General features: G+C 23.2%; 8 protein-coding genes across 8 annotated transcripts, besides 2 other annotated features; 2 read left to right on the forward strand and 6 right to left on the reverse strand.

Moving 5' to 3' along the window:
• The first annotated feature begins 1,046 nt into the window (after positions 1 to 1,046).
• Positions 1,047 to 1,594: a repeat region.
• A 1,379-nt stretch (positions 1,595 to 2,973) lies between these two features.
• Positions 2,974 to 3,487: a repeat region.
• Positions 3,488 to 4,095: 608 nt separating this feature from the next.
• EHI_103750 (nucleosome assembly protein, putative) lies at positions 4,096 to 4,980 on the reverse strand (the record flags this gene model as incomplete). The annotated part of the gene is made up of 1 exon (XM_648271.1): positions 4,096 to 4,980. One exon carries the CDS (start codon positions 4,978 to 4,980, stop codon positions 4,096 to 4,098), a length of 885 nt encoding a protein of 294 aa, XP_653363.1.
• A 438-nt stretch (positions 4,981 to 5,418) lies between these two features.
• On the reverse strand, positions 5,419 to 7,344 carry EHI_103760 (uncharacterized protein; the record flags this gene model as incomplete). Its single annotated transcript, XM_648270.1, has 1 exon — positions 5,419 to 7,344. One exon carries the CDS (start codon positions 7,342 to 7,344, stop codon positions 5,419 to 5,421), a length of 1,926 nt encoding a protein of 641 aa, XP_653362.1.
• A 305-nt stretch (positions 7,345 to 7,649) lies between these two features.
• EHI_103770 (uncharacterized protein) lies at positions 7,650 to 9,020 on the forward strand (the record flags this gene model as incomplete). The annotated part of the gene is made up of 1 exon (XM_648269.1): positions 7,650 to 9,020. The coding sequence occupies one exon, from the start codon at positions 7,650 to 7,652 to the stop codon at positions 9,018 to 9,020; it is 1,371 nt and encodes a 456-aa protein (XP_653361.1).
• Positions 9,021 to 9,192: 172 nt separating this feature from the next.
• Positions 9,193 to 9,549, forward strand: EHI_103780 (defender against cell death protein, putative; the record flags this gene model as incomplete). Its single annotated transcript, XM_648268.1, has 1 exon — positions 9,193 to 9,549. The coding sequence occupies one exon, from the start codon at positions 9,193 to 9,195 to the stop codon at positions 9,547 to 9,549; it is 357 nt and encodes a 118-aa protein (XP_653360.1).
• Positions 9,550 to 9,679: 130 nt separating this feature from the next.
• On the reverse strand, positions 9,680 to 11,626 carry EHI_103790 (tubulin interacting protein, putative; the record flags this gene model as incomplete). The annotated part of the gene is made up of 1 exon (XM_648267.2): positions 9,680 to 11,626. One exon carries the CDS (start codon positions 11,624 to 11,626, stop codon positions 9,680 to 9,682), a length of 1,947 nt encoding a protein of 648 aa, XP_653359.2.
• A 672-nt stretch (positions 11,627 to 12,298) lies between these two features.
• EHI_103800 (protein tyrosine phosphatase, putative) lies at positions 12,299 to 12,772 on the reverse strand (the record flags this gene model as incomplete). Its single annotated transcript, XM_648265.1, has 1 exon — positions 12,299 to 12,772. One exon carries the CDS (start codon positions 12,770 to 12,772, stop codon positions 12,299 to 12,301), a length of 474 nt encoding a protein of 157 aa, XP_653357.1.
• Positions 12,773 to 12,872: 100 nt separating this feature from the next.
• EHI_103810 (protein kinase, putative) lies at positions 12,873 to 14,161 on the reverse strand (the record flags this gene model as incomplete). Its single annotated transcript, XM_648264.2, has 2 exons — positions 12,873 to 14,003; positions 14,084 to 14,161. The coding sequence occupies 2 exons, from the start codon at positions 14,159 to 14,161 to the stop codon at positions 12,873 to 12,875; spliced, it is 1,209 nt and encodes a 402-aa protein (XP_653356.1).
• An 885-nt stretch (positions 14,162 to 15,046) lies between these two features.
• EHI_103820 (Sec7 domain protein) lies at positions 15,047 to 18,538 on the reverse strand (the record flags this gene model as incomplete). Its single annotated transcript, XM_648262.1, has 1 exon — positions 15,047 to 18,538. The coding sequence occupies one exon, from the start codon at positions 18,536 to 18,538 to the stop codon at positions 15,047 to 15,049; it is 3,492 nt and encodes a 1,163-aa protein (XP_653354.1).
• Between the last annotated feature and the right edge of the window lie 177 nt (positions 18,539 to 18,715).

An 18,715-nucleotide genomic window follows, 5' to 3' on the forward strand; every position in this document is an offset into this window, starting at 1 on the left:
TTTATTTTATGATTCATTTCTTTATAGTATTTATTTTTTTTTTCTTTTGGTTATTTTCTTCATATTTTCATTTATTAATTCATCTTTAATTTGTACTTTCTTGTTTACAATACGATTTATTATTATATCTTCATCTGTTGTTATTTTCCATTTACAAATATCACAACATTTCATTTATTATTTGATGTAATTATTAATTTGTTAATTTAATACAAATATATTATTTTCTTTCATTAATTTCATTATTTACATTTATATCTTTTTTATATTTATATTCTTAATTATTTTATTTGTTAATTTCTTATCATTTTATTTTCATTGTATTTTATTAATATATATGAGTTATTCTTATTTTGTATAATTTGATATGTTTCATTATATTTATTTTTATTATCTATTTTACTACATGTTTTATACAATACCTTCATTTCAATATCATATCATTTCAATCTTTTCTCTTATTTCATCATTTTAAATATTTATATCTATTACTAATCTCTTACTGTCATTATTTCATTTCACATTTCTTTTTATTGACTAAAATATATAAGAAGCATTAAAAATAGAATAAAAAGAAAAGAACATAAGAGCAATTCCAATAATAAATTATAACAGTAAGTACTTCATTTCATTTATTTCTTTACCATCAACAAAGTATATATTGATGATAATAAACTAAATAAATAAAATAACAAGAATAACAACTAAAACTAAATTCATTTATAACACAGTATATAATTATATATTTGTTCAATGTTATTGTTTTTAATCTTCTATTTTTTCGTTCTAAATAGTATTAAAGCTATTTTAATGAATTTATTTGTTGTTTATTTCTTTTTTGTGTTAAAATGAAATGAATGACTGTGTTAATAAAGTTGAATCAAAAATTATTTTCATATTTATTTTCATATTTATTCCTATTTTAAATTCCTTCTATCATTTATTCGTATTTTTTAATTGTTGATTATGTTATTATTATAACTTGTTAATTTTTCAAGTTCAGTTGTATAAACATTTTTTATTTATTTTTTATTATTACTCGTATTCATTATCATATTTATTAGTAAGAAAATATACATAAAATAATAAATTTAATATGAGACAATGTTTCAATATTAAGACAACACGATGATATTGAACAAACAAATAATGCCTAAAAGTGAATGACAATACCATAAAATATCAGATATGTATTAGATAAAAAGAATAAAACTGGTCTATTATTTGATATGACTATTGTATTATCACAATATTAATTGAGTGTATTTGAAGAAAATGAATATGTATAATGAATTAAAGAAAAAGCTAATGAAAATAGAGAAACTAAAAGATGACAAAATAAATCGAGTAGTAATTTCAATAATTGAATAATAAATAAAGAAAGTAATAAATTAATTAAAGAAATAAAAAATGAGATTGACATCGAGAAAGAAATTAAAAACCTTGTAATACAAACATGATAGATATCATTGAATATTGCATCTATCACAATCAAACATACTCATTAGAATTACTAGAAGAAGAATCATTTTATTAGTCACCTTGAGTCAATAACAATAGAAACTATTTCTATTAATACTTATTTAATTACTTTATTATTATGTATCTTCTTTTTAGTTAATGATATAGTTTGTAATAATTATTAAGTAAGGAAAGGGATTTGTTTAATATGAAACAAAGACAAATAAAAAAAAAAAACAAGAACTAAAATTAGAGTTATTTCATGTCAATAACAAGAAATTGATTTGGTGTAAAGTATTTGTCAGAACAAAGGGGGTTATTAATTCCATTGTAGTTGAATGACCATTGTTTACAATATGACTCTGTTTTATAATCTTCTTTGTAAATGGTAATATCATTTCCAAATCCATAACCATAACCAAATGAAAATAAACGGTCATCTGATTGATCATCTAAGCAAAATGCATATTTAGGATTTTTAATATTAAACTTCATCATCCCATTTAATCTTCCATTTGACTCTAATGAAAATAAAAATGCATTTGGGTCATATACATAATCACCAACTTTATCAATTCTAGAATTAACATATCCTCCAAATTTATTTCCTTCTGAGTCTGTTATAATAATAATTAGATGTTGTTTATTTATAAGTTTTTCTTCAAATACGGATATGTCATGTCTCCAATTGCTTGTTGTTGAATTAAATATTATATTTCCTAATTTTCTTCCAGTCCATTTTTCTATTTGTTTTTTCTCATTGAGTGAATAAAATTTGTTACGAACTCTTTTCTTTTCCCAAAATCCTCTTTTATCTTCTAATTCACCCTCAAATTGATGAATTTTATCTGGACTATTAATGATTAATTTTTTAGTTAGTCTTTCTTCAGACTCTAAAGCATTAGATATTAAAAAGTCCATTTGATCAGCAAGTGTTTCTTTATCATTTGAACTAACAGCATTAATTTTTAGATACATAACTTTCATTTTATCTAATATTTTTATTCCTTCTTTTGATTTAATTCCAATTACTTTATTTCTTCTAACAGTTTCTCTCTTCCTTTCAACTATACTTTTTATTCTTTCAACTCTTTCTTGGTCAGTTTCGTTTGGTACATTTTGTAAAAGTTCCATTTCTACATCTTTCTCCCAACACTCTCTATAGTCTTTTATTTCTTTCAACATTTCAGTTAATTGGTTCTCAACTAATCCAATAGTTGTTTCAAATTCTTGAACCAGCTCTTCTCTTTTACTTTGAGTTGTGCTCATTCTCCTTTCAAAAGCAGAAATTATCTTTGATAGTTCTTGAAACAATCCAGTAAAAAAACTCGGTTTTTTTCAAAGTTCATTGTACTTTGTCGTCTCATGTTTTGTTTTGAGAATAATTCTTAGAAGTTTTTTTCTTTTTTCATTACTTATAATATAACTTCAAAAGAGTATTAAAAAGGTAATGTAAAAGCCAATCAACTAAAATGAATTTTATTTTTATTATTCATTTATTCTTTCATATTGAAGGTGGCATGTCTGAAAACCTATACAAACATTAATATAATTCAAGCACCGACACTCCCAGTTATTATCTGGTTATGACGGTGTATTTGAATTAGAAATGGATTAGGTAAAACTGCAAATGGTGTAGCAAGATATTATGGTAGAATATTACATGGTGTAATATAAGGAAGTACTAAAGTGTGGGTAAGACTAAAAGAAAATTAAACACAATAATATAATAGGAATGAAATAGTCTTTTCTCTCATTCATAAAATAAAGAAAAAAGGAAAAAGAAAATGTTTAAAATTAAGGTAAAAAATAAACAAATGATTAAAAAGAAGAATTAAGAAGAAGGATGAGAAGACATTAATAGGAAAAAATAAAGCAAAGAAGTGATTTTCTCAATTTGCAAGAAAAACATAAATGATAAGTTAAAGAAAAAGATTACTCTTTTTTAAACAGCTCAGGGATTAGTCTTTAATGAACAAGAAAGGATATATGAAAAATCTATTAACAAGTAACTAACTAATTTTTAGTTAATCTTTCATTTATTATTTGTTTTGTTTGATAGTTAATCTTGTATTATATTTTATTTGACTCTTTACTTTTTTATAATGTCTTATTGACTCTTCTTTTTACTAAGTAATTAAGGAATGTAAGTGAATGAATTAATGTTTGTCAAAAAGAAATGAACAGCCTTTTTAATTAATATAACAAATTTCATTCTGGATAAGTGGTTTATGTGATACTTTATTAGTATAAAGAACGAATAATCTCATATACTTAAAGTAAATACAAAAAGAAGACGTAAAATAATCAATTAATAAATACAACATCATAAGCTCTGTTAGTACTATAACAATAAATCACAAAGAATAGGAACGACTCTTTCTTGTCATACAGTAGGATAGTTTTTTTTGATATTAACTAAGCAATTAAATAACGTTTATATATTATGTAAAAATATATTTAAAAGGTTTAATAAACTAATTGGACATTCAAAACATACACCACCACAAACAACTTATACCTAGTTTTAAAGACGAATATACATTAAAGAAAACAAATTATTTTTTAAAGACACTCAAACACAAATTAAAAATAATGACTCTATTAGAAATACATAAAATAAAGAAGAATGAATTATTGGTGTTTGCATTCTTGGTCAGTTGCTTTTCTTTTAGGCTGACAATCTTGTGAGCAATCTTTTGTTCTTTTCCGTGGTTCATCATCTTCTTCGTCATAATAGCTATCTTCATCCATTGATACATTATCATTAGCATCTAAATCATGCAACCTTTCTTTAAATGTTAACAAAGAAGATCCCATAAAACTTTTGATGTCATAAATACGATTAAACCACAACATATACTCTTTAATGTCATCTTTGAGGAAGAAAGGAAGGAAAAAAGTAAAATCATTTACATCCATTTTTTCATAAGGATTAACTCCTTTCCAAACAAATGGTTGTATAATTTTAACTTCAGCACTATCATGAGAGTTAGAACCAATTTTACTGTTAAAGCTTAATTGAACAGAAACACTTTGTGGTTTCATGTATTGGTTTTCATCAAAATCAAATTGTATTGTTCTTTGGTGAAGAATAATTCCTTTTTCAGTGTCAGCTTTTAAATTATTATTTAATTGAATATCCTTTAAAGTTCTTAAAATTTCCTTATCACATTTCATATCTGATTCATCAGAAAGGTTTTCAATAATAAAAATTCTATGCCAAAAAGCAGGAATTCCTTTAAAGTGTTTTGATGGATTTGGACGTACTTTAATTGATGAACAGTCAACTGTTTTATCAGCCTGAGTAGTTCCATTAATAAGAGAGACAATCCTATCTGTGATTGGTTTCTCAAGAGATAATAATTTTTGAGTTTGTTGAAAACGAGTTTCTATTGTTTTCATTTCTTCCATGTCCATTTTTTGTTGTATTTGTTTCAACGCAAAAATATTTTTTTGGACATTACTTGAGACTCGTTTTAAATAATTTTTATACCCAACTGGAATAACCTTAGCCATTATCGTGTATTTGATGATTAAAGAGAAATGAAAGGGCAAATTATCAATGTTTAGTTTATTTTATTATTCTTTTTTACTATATTAAAAAACTATAATTTTATTTCAAAATAAAACTATACAATACTTCAATTTAAGATAAATTGTTTTTAATAACATACTTTATTATTTTCATAGAAATAGTAAAAGAAATTGAAAAAGTTAGATTCTTTATTTATGAGAATGATCAATAAAACATAAATAAAAATAAGAATATATTTTATCAAAGTCTTTAGTACTTCTTAAGAGAATAAACAAAAAGAAGAAATTTACAACTTTATTAAATCCAAGGGAGGGGGATGAAAAAAATAAGAATAGACATTTGAGTAGTTAAACATTAAATTAAAGAATTGAGATAAAAAAAGTATAAAGTAAAAATAAAAAACTATATTACGCAATTATTTATTGTGGAGTAGGGAGATTGTCAAATACCCTAACAGCATCAACACAACTATCTGATTGACCAAATTCATTTTCTATTCTTATTGTAACAAGTCCAACAGTTAAAGGTGGTAATATAATAATAATTTTAGTAGGAGATTTTGAAAGAACTTTTTTATCTTCTACTTTCTTATTTCTAACAAATACAATTGGTTGATTACCAAAATTTTTTCCTTTTATTGTTAATTGTCCTCCTTTAGTAGAAAATGCACTTGGAGATAAACTTAATATTTCCATTTTAATATCCATTGAGTCAATGTCTAATATTTCAAAATCATCTAAGTCATTAATGGATTTCCATCCATTAGTGTTTGTATTAATATTAAATTCCTGTATTGAACTTTGATCATCTTGAATTTTTGGAAAATTATTTTCTTTTTTTTGTTCTTCAACTTGCTGGTCAGGTTTTTTAACAAAAAGAATTTCTTCATCTCCATCATCCTCCTCACTACTTTCATCATCTTCAGTACTTTCTTCTTTTTTGTCATTGTCATTATTTTCATCATTTGATTCACTTGAACAATCTTCAAATACAAATAATTTCTTTTTTTCATCTTGTTGTTTAAATTCATTGTCTTTTATTTCTTTTTTATTTTCATCTTCCAAAGATTCAATCATATTATTATTTAAATTATTTGAGAGATTAACATTTGATTTAATAGAAGGAAGAGAAAGTTCATTTTGAGTATCATCGTTTTGTTTAAACTTTTTGAAGAAATTAGTTTTAACCCAATTAAAACTGTCTTTATTATCAAGAGATTTTAATTGAGTTTGAACATTCAAATTATTATTAATATTAATAGAAGATACTTTAGAAGAAGAAGAATTAATATTATTTAAAGACAAAGAAGAATGTTTAATGTTATCATAAAAAATAGTATTAAAGAGTTGAACATTTCCATATTTTGTAATGAATTGAATATTAATATCAGGTTTAGAAGATGTTTGTTTAGGAATTTGAAGATAAATAAAGTTTTTATAAAAAGTAGGAATTGAATCAATTCCATTAATAATAACTTTCATTGAAGGATCAATATTTTCTGCAATAATTTTAAGAACACCACCATTAGATGAAATAACAGTATTTTCTAATTCAATAATTTCAAATTGTTTATTTCTATCTTTAATTTCTTCTAATTTTTTTTCATCAATTTCAATTTCTTTAGAAAATAATTGAGCAAAAGTAATTGCTTTAAGAACTTTTTCTTTATTAAACATTGACCAAATATAAAATAAATTTTGTATAATTCTTTTTTCTGCTTCTGATTTACTTATAAAATTTTTCATCAATTCTTTTAATTCATTTACTTTTTTTAAAACAATTTGAAATTCTCTTAATCTTTCTTTACATTCTTTTAAAAAATTTTCATCATTTAATCCTTCTACTCCTTCAAATGCTTTCATTGTTCTAAATGTTTCATCAAATAATAATAATGTTTTTGTTACTTTTAAATGTATTAAAACTACTTCTTTATCTTCTCCTTCTTTAATTTTTTGTTCAAACCAATTCGTTTGTTCCATTCGTTCAAAACATTCCGAACATAACATACATAATGTAATATCATAATTCCCATTATCAATTGTATAAGTTTGTCTACAATTGGAACAAATATATATTCCACATGCACAACATGTTATTCCTCCAATAACGGTTCCTCCACAATTACCACATGTTTGAACTGAAAAACTCCATTCACTTTTTTGTGGTATTTGTTTTGTTGTAATTATTTGTTTAATTATTCCACTTATCTTTTCTGTTCGTTGATGTTCAACTGTTCTATATCCATTCCTTGCATTAACAAATTGACTTGAAAAGTCTCGTTGTGGAAGTGTTAATATTGTTCGTTTCTGTGTGATAAAGTGAAATTCTCTTTTAGGTTCTTCCATTGTAATTATTTTTAGTTCATATTATTTTTTTTAAATCATTCTTTTCTTTAAAATCTTTTTAAGACTCTTTCAAATAAATTTTTTATTAAAAATAAATGATATACCTACTATTTTCTATTATATGTAATTAAAAGAACCAAAAAGCAAATAGCAAATGACTTTAAAATTTATTTTGATGCCAAAATACCTCTTTATAAAGAATAAAAATGAAAATAAAAATTTTATATCAAAATATTAAATATAACAAAAAAAAAAAATAAAAAAACAAAAAAGAAAAACAAACAATAAAATATAAAAGATAAAACATGGAAGAAGAAGAACAATTTAATGAATTTTTTCAACGACTTATTGAAATCAATTCAAATGAATCTTTTCAAAAATACAAGAAAGTAACTAAAACAGAAAAAGAAAGTATTGAAAGTAATTATTTAAAAAATAATATGAGAAGAATACCTATTGAAGGAATTATTAAAGAATTAAATAACATAATTAAAATAGAAGGAGAAATTGTTCCATATGGATCATCATATTTTGATTTTTTTGATGGGAAATCAGATATTGATATAACAATATTAACAACAGACAAACCTAATTTATTTAAATACAATCAAAATGATAATAATGATGAAATAATTAAACAATATTATAATATAAATAAAAATAATAATATTTCAATTATTTATCAATTATTTAAAATATTAAATAATACTTCAAACGATTTAAATAAAAATATTACAGATATTCAAATAATAGACAAGGCATTAGTTCCTATTATTAATTGTAAAATAAAAGGATATGAAATTGATATTTCAATTAATAATTATGAAGGTTGGTATAATAGTGAATTAATTAAAACTTATTATTCAATTCATCCAAAAATTAGAAGTTTCATTTATTTTATTAAACAATTTCATAAAGAAAATAAATTAATTAATCCAAAAAATGGAATGTTTAATAGTTTTACAATTATATTATTAGTTATTAATTTTCTTATTCAAAATGATTATTTACCTGAATTACAAAATGAAAATGATATAAAAAAAGAATGTACAAAACAACATATAATTCATAAATATTCATCTTTATGTGATAAACAAAATGTAATGTGGTATGATTGTTATTATTGCTTTTCTAAATATAGATTCATTTGGGACTCTATTTCTTTAAAAAATCTTTTCATCCATTTTCTTCATTTTTATATTTCTTTTGATTATTCACAATTAATTTCTATTAATCCTTCTTTCTTTAAATCAAATAATTCTTTTCTTTTGAATTCTAATTTATCTATAATATCTCCTTTCCTTCCTTTCTTAAATTTAACTAGAAGATTTGACAGTCAATTAATTCAATTACAAAATTGTTATCTTTCATTCTATCAAAAACAAATTCATATAAATTCTTCTTCTGTTTTTGCTGCTTCATTTAATAATACAATTCATTCAGTTCTTAAAGAATTAAAAAAATATAATCCATCAATTATTATTTCTTATTATATAAAACAGTCAATTGGTGGAATTGTTTTTATTCAATTATCTTCTCCAGAAAGTTATATTCAATTAAAATTAGACTCTTTAACTCATAAATTAAATTCTATTTCTTTTATTCTTCCATTTGATTCAAAAATTATTACTTATAATCCTCTTTCGACAATAGCAATAAAATATATTCCAAAGTAATTTATATTTTATTTCTATATTTCTGTGTTTCTTTTTCATCTTTTTCTTTTTTAGACTCTTTCTATTTTTATCTTCTAATCTAAAAAAATTATTTTAAAAATTTTAAATTTAAAAAAATTAAAAAAACTAAAAAACAAAAAATTGAAACTGAAAAAAAAAACAAATAAATCAAATGAGTAAAAAAGGAACTACTCATATAGAAAAGAAAGGAGAAGAACAAGAAGAGTCTTTTATTAAAGTATTATTAACAAGCTATTCTAAAGAAACCCCTTCTCGATTAAAGATGATTGATTGTTTCCTTATTTATCAATTAATAACAGCTGCACTTGTATTAGTTTATGGATTTTTCTTCTGTCATAATCCATTAAATGCTTTTCTTGCTGCATTATTTTCATGTGCAGGTATGTTTGTCTTTACAATGTCTTTAAGGCTTCATGAAAGTGAAGAAGGTTCATCTAAAAAATACTTCGTTGAATATGTGTTTTGTGTGATTCTTTTACAACTTTCTGTTGCCAATTTCCTTGGGTAATTTATCACTTTTCTTTCTCCTCCATTTTACTATTCTTTAATAATTTTTTTACTATTTTTTATAGTTTAATTATACAAATAGTTTTTTTTTTGTGAAAATTAAAAAAATTAAACTATTTTAAAACTATTAATTAAACCATTTCATCCATTGCAACAATTTCAGAAATTTCAGGTGGATTATAACGTTCTGGATTAAGTCTTCGTAATAAGAAACGGGTTTGTTTATTATCAGCAGAAGCTATTGCCATAATAAATTGATTATAATAGGCTTTATAATTATCTAATTCAAGATTAACACGATCTTCCATTTCTTTTAAAGTTAATAAAAATTGAGAAATGTGTTGTTTATTAAATTGTTGACGATAAATTTCATCAGAAATGATAGCAATAAATGCATTTAATTTTTCTACAGCATTAGAAATAAATCCAATGATAGAATTTAAAATAGTATTTACTTTATCATTACTTATATATAATACTTTACATATTTCTTCTACATATGCTCCATGAATAGATGATAATCCATAAAGATCTACAGCAGATTTCCATGCATCTTCAAAATGAACATAACATTCTTTCATATGTACATATGCATATTCTTCTAAAGCATCCATAAATTTTGCACATTCTCCAAATTTAATTCTAAAATGATGTAAAAATAATGGAAGTCCATTTATTTGAGAAGCCAAAATAAAAAATGGAAACATATTACGATATGCTTTATCAATAGAAATTGACATACATTTAATTTTCCAAAGAAACTTAAAAATTTCATTATATTTTTGAATATGGTTATCAGTAATAATTAATTGTAATGGTTCAGGAAGTTCATAATGAAGTAAAATATCTGTTTCTATTTGATTAACTTCTTGACCTTTACATATACAATGAAGACGTTCAGGTATTGTATTTGTCACAGTTAATGCTGCATGAAAATATGAATTTAAATCAACTTGACTTAATGGACCATTAACTAAAGCTTGAGACAAAGAGTCAATAAATGTATTTGCAAAATCTCCTCTAAAGAGTAATATGTATTGTTTAATATTTTGAGTATGTATTAATGGTGTATATTTTTCTGTTAATAATTTTACTGCTTTTTGGTGTGCCATTGTATTTAAAGAATGAATTAATGATGGTAAAGTTGGTGATGAAATAATGAACTCATTTTTATTTGATTCAATTAATGAAATTAAATCAGAAATATCTTCACCTTCTTTTTGTAAGAAAGTAGTTGCTTCACCAACAAATTTAATATCATTTTTATAAGAATTAAGAAAAGAAGGAACTAATTGATTTTGTAAATACGTTGTTTCAAGTAATGATGGTGTAGATTTTAATGTTAAGAAAAAGTCATGAAAAGGGTCATTAAAAGTTCCTTGAAGAACCCAATCATATATCATATTATAAATTGGTATTGTACCATTCTGTAACATTCTTATACATATCTTTTTTCTTGTTTGATATGGAGAATGTGTTTGTTCATCAAGGTATGTTAATAATTGACCTCCTTTAACTAACATACATTGATCTATAATATCGGTTAATGTAATGATAATATCTTTACACCATAATCCATGACGATACATATCAAGAATTGTAATCATTTCTGAATGATGTAACTCTGAATCAATATGTGCAATGTATTGATAATATTCACTAATAATGTCATTCGCTGTACAACATACTGAACGTTGTACAAAACTTTGTGGATTAAAAAAAACTCTTTTGTTATTCAATTTAATTAATAATTTTGATACTTCAGAAAGTAATGGAACAACCTCTAGTGTTAGTGGAGGAAATTTATTATTTTTTAATAAATATAATGGTGGAATTCCTTGTAACATAAAAATCATATCTTGTAATGTTTGTTCTTCAGTCACTTCAATACCTTCATCTTGAACTTCTTCAATAATGTTTTCAGTCATTTTAAATACAGCATTTTCTTTAATATTACTATCTTTATCAATTTCAATACTTTCATGTTCTTCAATTTCATTATCTTCTTTTATTTTCTCTTCATTTTCATTAGGTTCAAGCTGAATAGAAGATATTTGTAAGTCTTTATCACTTTCCATTTTCTTACTATTTTTATTAGTTTTTTTTTCTATTTTTTTTTTATTTTCTTTCATTCTTTATAATTTAAACAATTCTTTTGTATTATTGTATTATTCTCTTCACTCTTTTCATGAATAAGATAAGATATAATCTACTTAAATAAAACTTTTTCTTTACTTTAAATAATCCCTTTAAAGGTTTCTTCAAATTTAAGAATAAATTTCACTTGATATAATATTTTTTTCAATGATAATTTAACTCTCCTTTAATTTTATTTGAATAAACTAGATTTTGTAATAATTATTTTTATTGTTAATAATGACAAAATTTCTGGTTGTTATTTAATGCATTTTTTCTTTTATTCTGTTTTTGAATTGATAGTACATAACTCTTTAGTTTTTACTCTGTCAAATACCATTACATTACTATTTTTTGTGTGTTGTTAAACTTTTTGACTACTCATCACACTTATTATAATCATCTACCTTTAGTTTATTGTTAACACAATATACATCCCTCTCTTTTCCATTAAGTTTTATTGAAAAAAATCGTAGATATTTCTTTAAACAAAACAAATTTAAAATTTGTTGGTGGGTTTATTTATCAAATAGAGTTAGAAAGGGATTATCGAATCAGAACATAACTTCCTTTTGTGACTAGAAAAAAAAAAGAAATAAAAACGAAAGAAGAATTTAATTAATAAGTTTTCCTTCTTCTAGTTTAATGATTAAATTCTCACAAGCATCTTCAAGAATATCAATGACTCGATGAAAACCTTTTTCTCCACCATAGTAAGGGTCAGGAACTTCAGTTGTTTTAATAGTAGTACAAAAATCAACCATTTTGAATATTTTTTGTTTATATTGCTCAGGACATCTATCAAGTAATTCGTAATAATTATCATTATCCATTACAAAAATGTAATCAAAGTTTTTGAAATCAGACGAAACAACAGGTCGTGAAATTGAATCAACTTGATAACCTCTTGACTTTCCTACTTTTCTCATTCGAGAATCAGCTTGTTGTCCTTCATGATATGAACATGTTCCTGCAGAGTCACATATATATTTTTCAGTTAGGTGATGATTTTGAATTACTTTTTTCATAACTGCTTCTGCAGCAGGAGATCGACAAATGTTGCCTAAACATACAAACAACAACTTCATGAGAATAGTTTAATTCAAAATGAAAAGAAAACCCTTCTTATAGGAAATAATATGAGACAAAAATGAAAAAAAAAGTTTGAAATTCAAGGAAACAATAGATTTACTGTGAATAATCCTTGATAATATCATTTAATTTAGATACTATCACATCAAATCGTGGACGTTTGCTTTGGTCTTGATCCCAACACTTTTCTATTAATTCAGCAATACCATTTGGGAAGGGTTTATCTAATGGAAGTCTTTCTCCACTTACTACTTTTTGTTGAATTTGTGCATTAGACAAATCACCATATGGTATTTCATTTGTAAAGATATGATACATTGTCATTCCAAATGAAAACACATCAATAGGAAGTCCATGTTCTTTTAATTCCATTACTTCTGGTGCCATATATTGGTATGTTCCTGGTGATTTTTTAATCAATTCTCCTTTCTTTAATTTATAAATTGTAGTTAAATCATGTAATTTAACTGTACATTTTCCTTCATTTGTAATATCATGATGTACAATTCTTAATTTACTTGGTTTAACATTACGATGAATAATGTTATGTTGTGAAAGATAAAGAAGAGCATTAGCACAATCACTACAACATCTTAATAAGAATGGAACAGCCATTTTTTCTTTTTCCATTAAACTTTGAAGATCAGTAACTGTATCTCCATCAAGTAAAATAGTAGAAGATGATAATACAATTCCTGCCATACCAAGAATTGCAGGATGATGAATATCTCTATAAACACTTTGAATAAATTCATAGTCTTGTTTTTCAAATTCATCTTTTACATTATATTTGAATGCAACAACACTTTCATTTTTTACCATAGATAATACTCCATTAATCATTCCAACTCTAAATTGTTCATCATCTGATGACTTTACTAAGTCTTTTTCATTATAAGCAGGAACAACACCTTCTAATTGGAAACGAAGTGCTCGTTGAATACTTTCACCTCCTATTAATGATTTTTTCTTTAAAGAAAATTGAACTTGACCAGTTAATCCCATTGTAGCATAATGACGAAATACTAATGTAATTTTTATTTGAATTCTTTCTCCTTTTTTAATAGTAAACTTACTTTCATCAACAGTTAATTCATATTTTGGTGATTCACCAGTTGTTACTGTCAATTTATAAGTGTTGTCTGTGTTATTATAAAAACCAATAGTTTCACTTAATGGAATACCTTGAATAGCATAATTACTTCCAAATGTAAGTTTTTCAACTTTCTAATAAGACGTAAGTCTGAATTATTGTTATATCTACTTCAAGAATAAAAATTATTATTAAAAAATAAATAAAAACAAACAGGTTCAAGTGTTAAAGGAAACTCTTCATCAAAGATAGTAGAAATAGAATTAGATAGTGGTTGTCCACGTGATGACATAGTTTTTTTTAATAATTAGTTTTTTTTTATTTTTAGATGTAACTAATAAAAGTATCTTTTCTTAAACTATAATTTGTCAATTTGGAAGTAGAAGAACAAGATTTCTAAAAATACTTATTTTAATATAAAATAAAAGAAAATCTTTAGGCATTTTAATCAATAATGTGACCATATATATAAATTATCTTATAAATTACTAAAATATTTTTTATTATTTTAAGTAGAGTAATTCCTACTTTTTTATGTAAAAAAAAATATCATAGTTTGCCGTTAGTTTTAGTGAACGGATAACAAAGAGTTTCTTATCATAGAATGAACAATACAAAGAAAATACTTATTTAATAGTTTTAATATAAAACAAATATAAGTAATTATATATATTTGATGTTTAATGATATAACTTTTATAAGAGAATAAATGAAAAGGAAAAGAATGAAAGTAAAATAAATAAATATTATTTTATTATAATTTTAAGGGTTTTAAATAAAACTTAAAAAAAATTAAAAATGACTGATTTTTCAATAAACAACTTCCCTATTTCTATACAAGTAGATAATATCATTAGTAATGAACTTCCATATGCTAAAGTAATTCAAAGTGGTGTTCAATTTGAGTCACATGAATTTTATGAAGCATATGACTTTTCTGAAAAATCACAATTTAAAACACAAGATAAAGAAAAAGATGGATTTATTGAAGTTAGTTCTGGTCGTGGTCATAATAAATAATAATATTATTAACTAAATTCACTTTGTTCTTTTAGTGATTTTCATTATTCATTTTATAGTCTTTTGTATTAAAACAAAATTTATATTTTTATTAATTTATATTAATAAAAATGAAGAAATAAAATAAAAATAATTATGAGAAAATACTTATTTATTTTTAATTAGTATTTTTTATTTCTTCTGTTTCTGTTTGATTGTGTGATGTAATTTCTTCTTTTGTTTTTTCTTCTTTTGTTTCTTTATTTGATGGAATAAAATCATTTTCATTAAGAATTCCTTCAACAGTTTTAAATGTTATATTCCACTCTTCAGTTCCTTTAGTTATTTTTTCTTCACAAACAAGTACAAATATCATATTTTTTATAAGTTCTTTTATTTCTTCATTAATACTATTATTTTCTTTCATTTTTTGAATAATTTGCATTACAATTGTCCAACTTTCTTTATTTTTTTCTAAAATAATAATATGACTTCCTAAGAATATTTTAGTAACCATTTCGATACAACGTAATGAAATTTCATGTCTTTTTTTTGAACAAGTTGAGTTAATAAATTGTGACATTGATCTAAAGAAATAAAGAACAGCATCTCCTGTAGTTGTTGAGAAAAATTCCGGAGTTACACTTTGTAAAGTTGTTAATGCATTTTGTCTAATTTCAGCTGTTGGATGACAACAAGCAACAAAGAAGAAAAGAGAAATAGATTGGAAATTATTTATTATAGTCTGTTTATGTTCATTATTTAATTTTAAGAATATAACTAATTTAGAATAAAATAATGTAAGAACTTCAATGTATTGTTTAAAGAAAGAAGTAGAAGCAATTGTTTTATAAATATTACATAAAATCATTTTCATTTGATTACTATGAGAAGAATTAAATAATGGATTATTAATTATATCTTTTATTAAACAAATATTTTCTGTACATAATTGTTTGATTAAAACAGTAGTTTGAGAAGTATGAATTATAAACATATTTAATAGATCATTCATACTTTTTGGTTCTTGAATCATTGTTTGAGTAATTTTTATAATAATTTTTATAATTAAACTTTCATTCATTTTAATAAATTCATCTGGAAGAACACACAACAATTTAATTGTTTCTTCAACAACAGAAGAACTAGTGTTTTCATGAACTTCCATTAATGAAAGTGGTAATAATGGTAAATAATCCATTAATGGATTATCTGATTTTTTATCTATTTGTTTAATAATATCTTCAACAATATCACTCCAAACTAAATCATTTCTATTCCAATTAACGCTAATAATAATATGAAGCAATATTAATGCACTAACTGAGATATGATTATTTCCTTCTTCACTATTACTTATAATTGAATAAAATCCATTTATAAATTGTTTTAATTCATTATCATTCATTTGTTTAGTAATTTCAATAATAATATGTTTACTATATGATTTTGTTTTAAATAGGTTTTTTGTTTTTTGAATCGATTCTTCAGTTTGACTTTCACCTCCAAGCCAAGAACTAAACCAAGAAGATTGCTGTTTTTGAGTTTGTTGTGGTGTAAATAATTTTAATAACTCTGATGGTTTAGATTCTTCAATAGTAGGGAATAAGTCTAAATGTTTTAGTGATGACATAAATTCACAAATTAATGGAATGGATTTATTAAATATTGAATAAAATTTATCAAATAATTCAAGTAATAATAATGATGCTCTGATTGGTTTAATATCATAACAAAATGTATTTAAATCAGGATTTTGGCAAATAGTAGAAACTTTAATTAAATTATTTGCTAAAAAGTCTGCCATAGTTGTATTATTTAATGTTTGTGCTAATGATGCAAATTCAATAAATCCTTGACATGCTTGATCCAATGCACTTGTAGTACTTGCTAATTCAAATTGAGCTTGAAGGTTTTGAACAAGAGGTTTAATAATTTTATTTACAACTTCATCAACACTTTTTGATGTATAATCTGTATCAGAAATATATTCTTGCATTATACTTTTTCTGTATATAAAGTCATCTTTTAGTCTTGAAATATCTATTGATGGTTCTTCATTTGGAATATGAAATTCATTCTGGTCAATATAATCATAGATTGTATTAAATATATCTTCATTTACTTTTGGTATCATTTCTTTCATTGCTTGAACAAATTCTTTTTTAGTTCTTTTATTTTTCATTACAGGATGATGTAATTCAACATTTAATAATAACATAGCACTAATCATGAATAATACATCATCACTACTATAAAGTTCTGGATGAACTTCAGCAAAATATTTTGCATAGTCTTCAAAGATATGATTAATTGAATTAGTTTCTTTTGGTAATTTTAATGATTGCACAAATGCAACAAAACCTGTTAATATATCTTTGTCTTTAATAAACTCATATAAATATTCTTTTAATGTAGCAATTTGTATTTCTTTTCTTTTTTCAAAGAAATCCCCAATAAATTGTTTGTCTAATCCTTTTGTATTTCTAAAAAAAGTAGCAATTTGTTTTGGAGTTAATTCTTGTTGGTCAGGGAAATATGTTTTTTTATATAATTCTAAACCACTTTGAATATTTCTATTAAAACTTAATGCAATTTTTTCGTCTTTCTCTTTTTTTAATTTAAGGTCTAATTCTTTACCATTTCCAGTTCCTGGTTTAATATATTTTAACATATTTATTAATACTTTTCTTATTTGAGGAACTACAACTGGATTTGCTAATTGTATCTTTACTAAATTCTCAACAATAAATTGAGATAAATTACTAGCATGAGGATCACAGTCATAATTAATATAAACTGACATAATAAAATTAGGTTGATTTAATAAAGAGTCTAAATGATGATATAAAATACTTCTTATATCCATTGGTTCAATAGACTTGTTATATCCATTATAATATTTAAATTGAGTTTCTCCATTAATTGATAGTATAATTGTAATAACCATATAAATATATTGTTCAAGATAAACTTTACTTTCTTTTGGATAATTTTTAATAATATAACAAATAATATAATGAGAATATTCAGAAATTATATATTCTTTTTCTGTTTTATAATTAATTATCATTTCAAATAATATAGGCATAAGGCTATTAATTGAATCTTCGTCAAGATATTGTGTATTTTCTAAAATAAATCGAAGTAATGTAACTTTCATTTTATGAGTACTAAGAACTTGGCAAATAAATTTCCATATTTTCTTATTTGTTATTAATTTAGTATGAAGGTGGTTAAATAAATACTCATTTAATGAAGCATGCATTAATCTTAATACTTCTGAATATCCATCAAGAACTTTTGAATAAAGTTCTATCAAAATATCATCATTTAAATAATCACCAAGAACAATTAATGTCATAATTTTTTCATATGAAAGAACTTGAATAAAATCAACGTCATTGGTTGTTGTAGAAATTATTTGGTTGTATAATTGAATAAAATCAAATGAAGTAGGTAATAAAGGTATACATCTTCTCATAAGATTTAGTGTAGATGTTATTAATCTTCCACTTGATGTTGTGTCAGATAAAATAAATGAAAAGGTAGATAATGAACTAACATCTGGCAAACTTGTTATTCCTTGAATAATACATTCTTTTTGTTGGATGCAATACAATTCATTAAATCCAACTTCAAGAACACTACAACCTGCAGGACTTATCATTCTAAAGATTTTTTGTTTTCATTATTTTTTAGATTTTTCTTTTTCAAAATTTTAAGGCATTTTCATATTTTTTTTTTATTAATTCTCTTTCTTTTAAATTGAAAAAGTCTATTTGAGCAAAAAATGCCGAAAAATAAATGTTAAAAAATTGATGATGTTTTTTAATATCAGAAAAGA

This window comes from Entamoeba histolytica, genomic scaffold (genome assembly GCF_000208925.1).
Source record: "Entamoeba histolytica HM-1:IMSS scf_1104750517873 genomic scaffold, whole genome shotgun sequence".
Lineage (NCBI taxonomy): Eukaryota > Evosea > Mastigamoebida > Endamoebidae > Entamoeba > Entamoeba histolytica.